This window comes from Stenella coeruleoalba (assembly GCF_951394435.1).
Source record: "Stenella coeruleoalba genome assembly, chromosome: 9".
Classification (NCBI taxonomy): Eukaryota; Metazoa; Chordata; class Mammalia; order Artiodactyla; family Delphinidae; genus Stenella; species Stenella coeruleoalba.
Window position 1 is genome coordinate 31093914 of NC_137155.1, and position 13412 is coordinate 31107325.

The following is a 13412-nucleotide window of genomic DNA, read 5'->3' on the forward strand; positions in this document are numbered from 1 at the left end:
ACCAGTGTATCCTCATGAGAAAATGAGAACAAAAAAGACAAATAATATTTTAGCATTATTAAGAAAATAATTTCTACCGTATGGAACCCCTGCGAGGGTGTTGAGGACCCCCAGAGGTCCCCAGACCACACTTTGGGAATTGCTGCCTTACGTAACCACTTCAGTATTCACTAGGGCCAGTAAAAAAAGTGAATGTTTGGGTTGGATGGAAGCTTACAGGTCACTGAATCCAATCATGCCTCTGATAACACGAAATTCCATGAAGCCTGGTGTAAGCCCCCTATTTTGCAAGGGTAAGGACTATAGTAGGTTCAAAATGGACTTTAAGTGGATAGAAAAGCCTTTATTATGTTGAGAAGAAATTTTACTCAGTGGTTTCCATCTTCAGTCTTAACTCTGTATAGAATGAGTCCAATTTCTCTTCTGTGTATTCAAGGTATATGAAAACAATGACCTTGTTGTCCCTTGAGTGCTGTCATCTTCTTTAAGCTAAAGAGCTTCTTTATATTTAAGAACTTAGGAGACATTCCTGCTCTGAGTGTTCTCTAGCCCCACATCTATATCTTCTCGCCAAGATCTTTGAGTACCAATTTGAACTCATACAATGTTGCCAGAATGCTCTAAGGCAGCTTTTCTCACTGCTTACTCTGTACTTAGCTTGCGTCAATGCTACAGATGTTTCAAATTCACAAACAGGAAGAAACATACTGTCAAAGGTCTCTGTCTTCTGGTTGGATATGACCTTTGATACCCTGTTTGCTTTCCCACTCCCTTCTGCCGTCCTGGTGCAGGCTCTGCTTTCTCCAAGGCATCATTTCATCTCCCTTCCCTTTCACCCCTACGGGACGGCAGTGCTCTAGGTGCAGCGCTCTAAGGTTTGCAAACAGCTTTACAAGCGTCACCTCATTTAATTAGCACAGAAACTCTTCACAGAATGCATGGATGCAAGTATTATAAGGAAAACACAGAAGTTTCCATTAACCCGATTTTATAGATTACCATGTTAATACTTCATGCCTGGGATTCTGTAACCTGCTTTGCTGGCTGCCCAGCTTTCAACGTCTCCCTATTTTAAAGCACTCTACATACTGATGCTAAAATCATCTTCCTTCCCTGCTGATCTGAACATGCCACCATCTGGAGTCCATTTATAGTCTCCCATCACCCTTGGGATAATGTATTTTCCTGTGACCTTTGAGACTCTGCATCTGCTAAGACCTCTGGCTTGCTTTCCTCAACCTAGGATGACAGTGTTTGGCTAATCACAGCTTTGTTCATTCATTTGTTCATCCAGCATTCATTCATGCAGGCATTTTTTAACTTAGCATCTACAGTGTGCTAGGCACTGCAATAGACACTAGAGGGGAATACAAAAATGAAACATCTCTGCCCTCCAGGGTTTTATAACCTCATCTAGGTCTTACATGCAAACATTTAATTCAAATACAAGACTAACTGTGATAAGAGAGGCCGTGAAAGTAGATTCACAGTAGTAGGTATACTCTGGGGTTTACCTGAGGAAGGATTAATCCCAATGGGCAGAGCAGAGAAGGCTTCTGGGAGGAGATATTGTTTGATCTGTGAAAGGATGAGTAGATTTCCATAGCAGAGTAGGGAGGATGGGACAAGACTGGCCTGGCTTTCTTGCTGTCTGTTGGTCAAGTTATTTCTCTTATTGCCTTCTTGCTCTGTCTTCTTGGGTATTTTTTTGCACCAGTGTCCTAAATACCCAAGGGCCTGGTAAACTTGCACACCTGACTTAAAAAAAGAAATTTCCAGGATGATAACAGTAAATGGCATATAAAAAGGCATGAATAGAAGGATTTTGTTTCAAGATTATGAGTGTAAGGAATAGAGGACAAACTTATAAGGAGGAGCATCCACCCTTATCAGCCAGTCTCTGGCTGGAGCCACCAATGCTAACAGTGTAAGAAAAAATGTACCATCCCTGAGGGCAATATTTGCATGGCGCATAGTGTGTGATGCACTACACAAATAGTAGCACAGTATCACACAGGTTTGTCATGAACCATCTGAGGGCTGATAGTTCTATTTATGATGCTCGAACACTAAAATGAGTAAGGCTTAACATTTTTAGGTTTGAAACATGTTTCATTATTTTGCTACATTTCTCTTGCCTGCATATTCATTCCATAAGAAAACAAAAATAATATTAGTATCCAATACACAGTTATACGTGGTATTCTCAGCAGAGGCGGTATGCGCTGTATTGGGTTTCCAGTGCAAACTCTGCCTCTGACCTCCCACTGCTCACCCTCAGTCCTTGGGAAGGTCTGATTCAATCTGTTTTGATCATTACATATTAAAGTGTTGGCAGGCTTGAATAGAGAGGCGAAATTGTATTTAGGTTTTCCATTTCAGAGAGCTGGTAAAGCAATGCAAAACATCTTAAATAGAGGAAAAATTAAAACAAGAGATGTTGGGAAGGGTTGGACACCAGGGAGGACTCACCAAAGTCCTGGTAGCTATGGTGTTAGGAGACTCTTCAGCATGACATACATTGTGTACATTTATCGGGAGATACGTAGGTACACGGGGAGGGGAAAAACAAGGGAAAAAACCCAGCTAACAGATGCTTTCCTTGGCGTTCTTTTTCTTAAAATTAATTAATTAATTGGCTGTGTTGGGTCTTCGTTGCTACACATGGGCTTTCTCTAGTTGTGGCGAGCGGGGTCTACTCTTCGTTGCGGTGCACGGGCTTCTCATTGAAGTGGCTTCTCTTGTTTTGGAGCACGGGCTCTAGGTGCACGGGTTTCAGTAGTTGTGGCACACAGGCTCAGTAGTTGTGGCTCATGGGCTCTAGAGCACAGCCTCAGTAGTTGTGGCGCACGGGCTTAGTTGCTCCGTGGCATGTGGGATCTTCCCAGACCAGGGCTTGAACCCGTGTCACCTGCATTAGTAGGCGGATTCTTAACCACTGCGCCACCAGGAAAGTCTCTCCTTGGCGTTCTCGATAATCACATGGGATCACAAAAATTAAAGGGGGAAAACCAAGGTGAGTCACTGCTTCAAATTTCATACAAGTAGAAATGGAAAGACACATGCTGTGTGTTCTCCAAGGGCCCAGCGCAGCAAGGGGTTGAGTGTCTCTGCTCCCTTCTGTCCTCTGAGCACTGCAGTCCAGTTCCATCCTTTACTCTCAGATATTTGGACCCCAGCATAGTTATCTCTCCAGTCTTTTCTCTTGAGCTCCAGCTCACCCTCTGCTCTTGCTGGTCAGATTTTCACTGGGGTGCCTTCTAGTTTAGTTAGTTTAACTGCTATGTAAAACGAAAATCCCCAAAACCAGCTCCCCCTACTTCCTGACTTCTCTAAATCCAGAGCCATTTTTTTAATTGAATTTTTTTGAATAGGTACTATTAAAAAAAAATTAAAAATTATGCTTGAAAAACACCTCCCTTCTTTCCTTTCTCATGTAGCCAAGTCTGACCACTTGCAAAAAAACTTCACGTTTCTTCACACACATACAAATATAAGTATAAATCTCCCTTTATTATTATTTTTTTGAATTCATAAGGGAGTATGTTCTTCACACTTTTCTGAGCCATATGTTTTGGTCATCTATTGTTGTGTAACAAATACCTCTCAACTGAGTGGCTTAAAACAATTTGCTGCTAAGTCTCATAGTTCGGTGGGTTGATTGGGCTCAGCTGCGGAGCTCTTGCTTTGGCTTCTCCCCGTGGCTGCAGTCAGACGTTAGCTAGTACAGGGGTCACGTGAAGGCGTGGCTAGACCGGAGGTTCCAAATGGCTTACAAATGGCTGTCAATTGATGCTGGTTGTTGGATGGGAGCTCAGTTGCCAGAGCACATCTATCTAGACTCTCCAGATGGCTTGGGCTTCTCACAGGAAGCTGGGCTCTGAGTGGGAGCATCCCAAGAGCCAGCGTTGCAAAAGAGTAGGAAGTGAAAGCTACCAGGTCAGTTAGGGGCTACTTACAGAACAGGCACTGTTACCTCTGCTGGATTCTACTGGCCAAAGTAGTCATAGGGCCAGCCCAGGTTCAAGGCGATGGAGAAATAAATCCTGTTTTCTTCATGGGGGCGTGTCAAGATTGTACTGCAGAAGATCGTAGGGATAGGAGACGCTGTGTTGGTCATCTTTGTAAAATACAATCTGTATCACCACCTGAAGTACTTTTCTACTCCTCCTAACATGTGTCCAAGCCCTGAGGAGCTTTCTTTTATAATCTCTGACATCTAACCTCTCTCTTTTTCCACTGATCCCACTCATTCAAACCCTCATCCCTTTGTAGCTAGGTGAAAGTCAGAGTTATCTTCCTGGTCTCCCATTGCCCCTCACTGCAAATAGCCAATAAAACTTGTGTTTTCTTACCATATGTATTTCCATAAACTTTAACTTTGATGATGTCATTCTCCTAAGTAAAAATCAGCTCTGATACTCCAGTGGTTTTGTTTGACCTGTGCAATGTTGGCATACATAGGATTTGCTTTTTTGTTTTAACTTCCAACATTGCAAAATCAGGAGAGTTTATGTAAAAATCCAGATTAAGCTCCTTTTGAAACACTGGGTCCTTATATGTGGTAAAATTCAGTTCTTCAACTCATATGTTCTAGATACTGAACAAAAGGAAAAAGACTTTCAGGCCCTTGTGGGACTTATATTCTTGTTGTGGGGAGGCAGACAACAGAGAAAATCGATAAGTAAAATACATAGAATGTTGGATGGCAACATTGGAGGGCTAGGAAAGAGAGCAGGAAAGGGGCAGATGGGAAGGGCTACAATTTAAAATCACATGGTCATGGATGGCCTCACTGAAATGGAGACATTTCAGTTAAAAAAAGCTTAAGGAGTAGAGGAATGGTAACACTGAATTCTAGAACTATGCTTTCTAATAGAGTAGCCCAAAGCCATAAGTGGCTCTCTCAATTTATATTAATTAAAATTAAATAAAATTTAAAATTCAGTTTTTCAGGCACATTAGTCACATTTCAAGTGCTCAAAAGCCACATATGAGTAGTGGCTACAAAGCAGATACAGAACATTTCCACCATTGCAGAAAGTTCTACTGGACAGCATTTCAGAGGAAGTGTATTCCATGCAGAGGGTACAGCAAGTACAAAGGTCCTGGGGTGGGGTATTGCTTGATTTGAGCTAAATAGTGGCATGGCTCTTCTGCTTACACATTCCTGCTATTCCCTATTGCCTGTGTTATACCATGGCTATATGGTAATTGTCATTTAGCAGCTTACCCCAAGCCCACTTTCCAAAGGTCCTGTTGATATTGAGTTTTAGAACTTTGGTCAATACCATAAAATCTATGGGATAAAGGCCAAACTCCCTGGTCTTGCATTGAGAAGCACTGTGAAGGAGTGTGAAGACCAAGGATCTGGCCTAGGAGTCAGAACACAGTGTTCTATTTTAGAGCAGAGGAGGTTCATGGTGTGATTCAAAGGGTATTATCAGGGGCGATATGGCACAAGCATCCCCTAATCAGAGTGATAACTGACCACAAGTGTCCTGGAGGGCCTCTACTGGACCAGGACTAAAGGTCTAGTGGACCTTTAGTTGGTGTTTCAGGAGGGAGTTTGGAGTATGACATAGGGGCTCAAGGCAATGCCGAACTACCAGTGGAAGCAGAAGTATTTCAACATTATATAAGCTGGTACACTCATATGGTACATACAAATAGGATTTCAGCCTTCAATATATGAGATAGGTATTTGGAAATTGTAATGGATGATAGAGTTTATTGTAGGGCCCTTTCCAGTAAACACACACAGCTTTAGGTGACAGGATTTAAGGCCTTCTCCAGTGTGTCACCAGCATCCATTCTGATATTTTCTCCTTCTTCTCTATCACATGATCCCTCTCTCCCACCAGTATGACACATTCAGTGCCCAATATGTTCTGTGTCCTACCACCTTGGTGTTTTTCTCATGTTTTTCCTTCTTACTCAAAGGACCGGCACCCTTCTTTCTGCCTGGTTGAAGCTTCTGGACTCAGCTTGAAGGCACAGCTCAAGCTCCCTTCACTGACTTTTGCCTGTCCCAGACCAGAAGGATTTCCTCGCTCCTGTGGCCCTCAATGCTCATTATTCACACTCACTGGGCAATTACCAAGAGTACAAGGCAATATCTTTGTTATTTTATATGTGTATCTAGTCCTGGGCCAAGTTTTAAGTTTCTTGAAGGCAGAGGTCACAGGTCATTCTTCTTTTTTCCTTACGTGGCCATATTTCCCTATATATTTGCCAAGCGTCTACCTTGAGAGGGCTGAGGGTACAACCGAGGGCCCCGATCTCCTGTAATTCTCATTTGTCAGTTTTATTTTTTTTAACGTGAATAAGCTTACTCAATTCTTACAAGTCTTAGGCAAAGATAGGGACCCCAGTGTCCTACTGATAAGGAGTAAAAGCGCTGGCTGGCCCTTGTTGAAGACAGATTGATCTGGGAGGTGAAGTTTCACGGCTATCTGGACATTAAGGCCCTGCTGGAATAGTTTCATTCCCAGGGCTCCACTATTCCTACCTCCTGGAATGGTGTAAACAATGATTCACACCACAGTAGGCCTTTACGCTTCACCAAGCACATTCATCATATGCATCAGGCATTTAGGGAGGGTCAAGTTCCAACTTGTTAGCAGAGATTCACCTCCAGGTCACCAGACTTGAACCTATTTTGCTAAACACCTAGCATAACGAACGAACAAAAGTCTTCTCCCCTTAGCCTTTAATGATGAATGTGTCAAAGAGGGGACGGCGGGGGGGCAATTCTACCTCACTGGTGTTTGACTTGTAGCAGAATACAGAGCCTATTTGAAGTTCTCTGGCAAAAACCATTTTTGGGAATAGCGATTACGATTTTGAGCCAGGCTGTGATGGGAACGGGGAAAAAACCCATTGCGCATACGGGGTGGGGTTGGTGTGCTCCAGACTTCCCAGCTCGCTTGGTCGAAGTTCAACGCTGGCAGAGAGGAAAAGGGGGCGAAGCGGGACTTTTCAGACTGAAGGGAGTTGGGGGATGGGCCGGGCAGTTGAGTGGGTTTGGTGCTGGATTCTGGGGATCCCGCACCTGTGGAAGAGACGGTGTCCAAGGTCCGAGGAGCGGCTGCCGGGGTCCAGGTCCACGGGCGTCCAGGTCGCGGGCTGAGGTGTGCCGCTGGAGAGGGCGGGGCGGGGCGGGGCGGGGCGGGGCGCACCTGGGCGGGGAGGGGAGGTGCGCGGGGCTGAGCTTGGCGGGGGCCGCGGCGCGCGCCAATGGGCAGCGGCGGGCTGCGCGCCCCGCGCCCGAGCCGCAGTCGCGCCCTCTCACTGCCTAGCGAAGGCTTGGACGGCGCGCGGAGGCGAGCGCGGTGAAGAAGGGCCTTCGGCGCCGCACCCGCAGCCGCCTTCAGGGCATGAGGATGGCCGTGGGCTCCGTCAAGATGCAGCCGCCGTGCGAGAGTCCGGCCCTGGCCGCGGCGGCGGCGGTGGCGGCGGCGGACGGCGCCTTTCGCCGCAGCCCGAGCGCCCGCGAGCCGGAGCGCGAGCCGCTGCAGTTGCCGCCGCGGCCGCGGCTGCGGGACCTGCCCGCGCTGCTGCGGAGCGGCCTCACTCTGCGGAGGAAGCGCAGCGCCGCCGGGGGCCGGGTGAGTGTCCGGGTCCTGCCGGCCGGGATGGGCGTGGGCGGCGCGCACGTGGAGCCCGCGCCCACCCTCGCGGGCGACCGAGGCGGGCGTCTGGAAGTTGGGGAGGTTCCGGGAGGGGCCCCCTTGTGAGAGACTGGGCAGAAGAGGCACCCGGGACGGTGGGGTCGTGGGGTTCCCCCAGGGGAGCGAAGGTTTGCCCTTCCCCCAGATGCACCTGACTTAACCCAAGCGCACCTGGATTCAGGCTGCGGGACCGTGAGCATCGCCGGAAGAAGGGCTGTTTGCCTGTCCCCAGAGGGGGAGCTGCAGGTGTCCGGTGCCTAACAGTCGGCCAGCCCTTTCCCGACAGCGAGCCTCAGGCCCCACGAGTGGGATCTCCGTTTTCAGGGGGCATGAGACGTGTGCGCTGGTGTTGGGACGCCTCGTTGCAAGCTTTGGGCATCGGCACTGGCTCTGGCCGACGCTACGGACGAGGGGGAGACCCCGGAGTTGGAAGCTCCGGGGCGAGCTTTAGCTCCCGGGTTCCCGAGTTGCCAGCACTTAGTACTCGGCGACTCCCCCAGAATCTTAAATATTGACTTCCTGCTGGTGTGTTCGATAGGATTTCCTGGTGGAGGACGGTGCCTCATTGGGTTCTAAGGGCATCTAATGGCCCGAGCAGGTCAGACGTGTTTTGCGGTTAAGAGAAGCGGGGCGGCCTGGGGTCTTTCATAAGTCACCCAGCAGGCCCTGCCGGGGCCTCTGGCCACGGGGCTGACTTGTCAGGTGTCCGTGCTCACCGGGGCCTTGGGCACATTTTGGTGGGTTTTACTGAGCTTTTAAAAATTTGCCATCCTTAAGGAGACTTGACCGAGAGGCTGCCACAGTGTAGATTTTTTGGACTGTAAGTTAAAAAAGAAGTCTTGGTTGTCTGCCTTAAAAGATCTTACTGGGGGATTTTCAGATCTTGCAAGATAAGTTTGTGGAAACTTGAGAGTTAGGGAGAAGCACTGGGTTTGGTATGGACTCATCTGGTCAGGGAGGGGTCTGAACTGATGGAGGTCTTCGGCCTTTCTAGGCTGTGTTCCTACTTTCCTAAGAATTTTTCTTCCCGTGTAGGGATGACTGTACATGATCTACCTCAGAAGGATGTTTTGAGGATTAGCTGAGTGTAATAGGACATCTTTAAGTCCATGACCAGGGGAGTTTAGGAATTACCCACAAATGACCTTAACGTGTGGCATACAGGATTGCCTGCAAAGAAAGTGAGGAAATGTGTCCCAAAGATGTGATAACTAAATAAACACAAGAACCAGAGTTATAGACCTTGCAGGCGTCTAGGGAAAAGTAGGTCAAATCATGTTCCTGTTATCCTTGACAGTTACTTTTTCATGGCACAGAATACTGAAGATGTGAGGGCAGCCAGGCAATCTGTGAGCAGAATTGCTGAGGGTTTCTTTATAAATAGATCTAGAGTGTTCATCTGCATAGAGGCTTGTGTTTCCCTTGCCTGGGATGATGTTGTGGTGGACCTTGCCTAGATACATATTTACTTAATTATTCTGAATGCAGTTACTTCAAATAGTGTATACTTTATTGGCCCTTCTTTAGTTCTAATACTGTATGACTTCTCTTTGGGACATTCCAAACACATTTCATAAGTGCATGGCCAGTTTTTTTATTGGAGGAAGATTGTCAAATTTTCCAATATTGGAAGCCCATAATTTTCAACTTTTTTCCCCTCCTTTGGCTCTGGAGCGACCTTTGTGTTTTTGGAACCTTCCCATCAAAGGAGTTGGAAAGGGTTTGAAAGAAAGAGAAAAATAAGTGAAATATGTATCCATATTAGTTCGTTCAGGCTGCTATAACAAAATACCATAGGCTGGGTGGCTTAAACAACAGAAACTTATTTTCTCACAGTTTTGGAGGCTGAGAAGTCCAAGATCAAGGTGCCAGCAGATTTGGTTTCTGGTGAGAACTGTCTTCCTGGCCTGTAGACAGCCACCTTCTTGCTGTGTTCTGACATGACCATTCCTTGGTGCACATGGAGGGAGAGAGATCTCTCTCTCTTTCCTTTTTCCTTTTTGTTTTTTAAATTGAAATATAGTTGACATACTATATTATGTTGGTTTCAGGTGTATTACATAGTGATTTGACGTTTGCATACATAACAAAATGATCACCACAAGTCTAGTTACCGTCTGTCTCCGTACAAAGTTATTGCAGTATTATCGACCATATTCCTTATGCTGTATATGACATCCCCATGGCTTATTTATTTTATAACTGGAGGTTTGTACCTCTTCATCTTGTTCGCCTATTTTGCCGCCCCCTCACCCATGACCACCTGTTTATTCTCTGTATCTTTGAGCCTATTTTCATTTTGTTTGTTTTTTAGATTCCACATATGAGCTCATACAGTATATGTCTTTCTCTAACCTTCACAGAATACCCTCTAGATCCATCCATATTGTCACACATGGCAAAATTTCATTTTTTTTTAATGGCTGAGCAATCTTTCCTTATATGTATATGTGCCATCTTCTTTATCCATTCATCTATCAGTGGACACTTAGCTTGTTTCCATATCTTGGCTATTGTAAATAATGCAGCAGTGAATGTAGGGGCACATGTGCCTTTTCCAGTTAATGCTTTTGTTTACTTTGGGTAAATACCCAGATGTGAAATTACTGGATCATGTGGTAGTTCTATTTTTAATTTTTTGAGGGACCTCCATACTGTTTTCCATATTGGTGGTGCCAATTATAACCTTAACCAACAGGGCAGAAGAGTTCCCTTTTCTTCATATCCTCACCAACACTTGTTGTTTGTTGTCTTTTTGATGACAGTCATTCTGACAGATGTGAGGTAATATCTTATTGTGGTTTTGAATTGCATTTCCCTGATGATTAGTGATATTGAGCATCTTTTCACGTGCCTGTTGGCCATCTGCATGTCCTCTTTGGAAAAATGTCTCTTCAGGTCCTTTTTTGTTTTTGTTTTTGCGGTACGCAGGCCTCTCACTGTTGTGGCCTCTCCCGTTGCGGAGCACAGGCTCCGGACGCGCAGGCTCAGTGGCCATGGCTCACGGGCCCAGCCGCTCCGCGGCATGTGGGATATTCCCGGGCCAGGGCACGAACCCATGTCCCCTGCATCGGCAGGCGGACTCTCAACCACTGCGCCACCAGGGAAGCCCCAGGTCCTTTTTTAAATGGGGTTATTTTTGTTTTTGATGTTGAGTTGTATGAATTCTTTATATATTTTGGATTAACCCCTTGTTGGATATATCGTTTGCAGATATCTTCTCCCATTCAGTAAGGTGCCTTTTCATTTTGTTGATTGGTTTCTTTCACTGTGAAAAAGGCTTTTAGTTTGATATAGTGCCATTTGTTTATTTTTTCTTTTGTTTCCTTTGCCTGAGGAGACAGATCCAAATATATATATATATATATTGCTAAGACTGATATCATACTGTACTGCCTATGTTTTCTTCTAGGAGTTTTATGGTTTCAGGTCTTACATTTAAGTCCTTCATCTGTTTTGAGTTTCTTTTTGTATATGTTGTAAGAAAGTGGTCCAGTTTAATTCTTTTGCTGTAGCTCTCCAGTTTTCCCAGCACCATTTATTGAAAAGGTATATTCTTGCCTCCTTTGTCATAGATTAATGGACCGTATAAATGTGGGTTTATTTTTGGCCTCTCTATTCTGTTTTATTGAGCTGTGTGTCTCTTTTTATGCTTTACCATACTGTTTTGATGACTGTAACTTTGTAGTATAGTTTGAAATCAGGGTGTGTGTGATACCTATAACTTTGTTCTCTTTCTTAAGACTGCTTTGACTACTTGGAGTCTTTTGTGTTTCCATACAAATTTTAGAATTTTTTGTTCTAATTCTTTGATCTCTCTCCCTTTTCTTATAAGGCCACTAATTCCATCTTGGAGACACCACCCTCATGACCTAGTCTAACTCTAAGTACCTCCCAAAGCCCCTCCAAACACTATCATCTTGAGGCTTATGGCTTCAACATATGAATTTTGGGGGAACACCAACATTCAGTCCATAACAGAAGGGTTTGAAGGAAAGAGAAAAACATGAGAGGGCTTCCCTGGTGGTGCAGTGGTTGAGAGTCCGCCTGCCGATGCAGGGGACGCGGGTTCGTGCCCCGGTCCAGGAAGATCCCACATGCTGTGGAGCAGCTGGGCCTGTGAGCCATGGCCGCTGAGCCTGTGCGTCCGGAGCCTGTGCTCCGCAACGGGAGAGGCCACAACAGTGAGAGGCCCGCGTACCAAAAAAAAAAAAAAAAAACCAAAAAAACCATGAGAAATATGTGCCAAACCAGTGGATGACTTGTAAGTACCTGGGGTCATGTGGTTAGCCCCTTGGTTACCAGTGCAAATAAATCATGGCTTAGATCTTTTTGTGGACCTTTAGTTTTGTATCTCATGAGCCGTACTTCCAGATTACAGCTGACTGATTATAGGGACAAGTTAGCACAAATTCATTACTACTGGTAAGAAAGTAGCTTTGTGCATTACACAAGTTGGTAAGAAAGTTTGCAACTTCTGTATTGACCAAGATCTGATTTAGGAATATGTGAGACTCTTGCTCATGCTGTCTTGGGCTCCCACAGATCTTGACAATCTGACATCAACTGTCATCTAATAAGCTCTTTGTGGGTTGTGTTGCCCAACCCAGGTGCCTTGTAGGCTGTCTCTTATGAGGAAAAACTAAGCTGACATTTGTTACTACAAGAACTCCTGGTTCCTTGGTTCAGTCACTTCTAATCATACTGAATTCAGAATGCAAACTGATTAAGACTCTTTGCACTGCTTTAGGCTAAGTGGGGAATGGCTAAATTTTTCTTTCGGGGAGGACCTTCTAAAAAAGTCAGTGGTAAGATAAGGCACAGATTGAATTTCCACCAAAACCATTTAATTGTTTGTTTCTTTTTTTAAACTTTGTGTTATGGAGATTATGAGAGAATAGTATAATTACTACCTACCTTCAGCAGCTATTAACATTTTGCCAGTTTTGTTTCACTTATTTCTCCTTTCTCTACTTTTTTTTAATGGGAGCTGGTATATTTTAAAGCAAAATCCTAAATATTATGTCATCTCATTCATAAGTGTTTCAGTTTACATCTCTGATAAGGGCTTTTTTCCTTAGGAAAAAAAGAAAAAAACATAAAAATTGTATGGCTTTCTCAAACCTAAAAATATTAATAAAATTCACAAAATATTAACAAAATTCACAAAATATTAACAAAGTTCACAAAAAATTAACAAAATTCCTTAATGTAATTCCCATATTTAATTTTTCTCAAAGATGTCTTTTCACTTATGATTTGTTGCAGTCAGGAATTAAACAAGGTCTCATTGCATTTGGTTGTTAGGTTTTCAGATCTATTTTATTTTATAACAACCCCTCCCTCCCCCCCCCTTCTTTTTTCATGCCTTTGATTTGATGGAGTTAGCGGGTCATTTGTCAGGTAGAATGTCACGCTTCTCGGCTGACTTCTTACTTGTGGTGTTGTCTAATTTGTGCCTTTATTTTCAATGTTTCCTATAATCTGGCAGTGAGATGTAGAGGCTTGATTAGATTCAGACTTAAAGGCAAGCATCCTTGGTAGGTGTTACTGTGTAAAAGTGTTGCATCACATCATAAGACATGTGATGTCTGGCTGTTTCTCTCTTTGAGATATCAAGAGTGATTAGTGGGTTCAGGTAGAGTCAGCTTACTCTTGTACCTTTCACCTAATGATTGTAGCATCGGTCATTCATGTTTGTAACCTAGATCCATTTCATTAGAGGTTGCAAAATGATGA

The 13412-nt window shown here is 44.6% G+C and overlaps 1 protein-coding gene across 2 annotated transcripts in view; it reads left to right on the top strand.

Moving 5' to 3' along the window:
• Positions 1–7237: 7237 nt before the first annotated feature.
• RAPGEF5 (Rap guanine nucleotide exchange factor 5) overlaps positions 7238–13412 on the top strand; it is a 219279-nt gene continuing 213104 nt past the window's right edge. For both annotated transcript variants that reach the window (XM_079931285.1, XM_079931286.1), the window contains exon 1: positions 7238–7610. In XM_079931285.1, the coding sequence (XP_079787411.1) occupies positions 7380–7610 (231 nt within the window). In that variant the 5' untranslated portion in view covers positions 7238–7379. The remainder of the gene's footprint in view (positions 7611–13412) is intronic.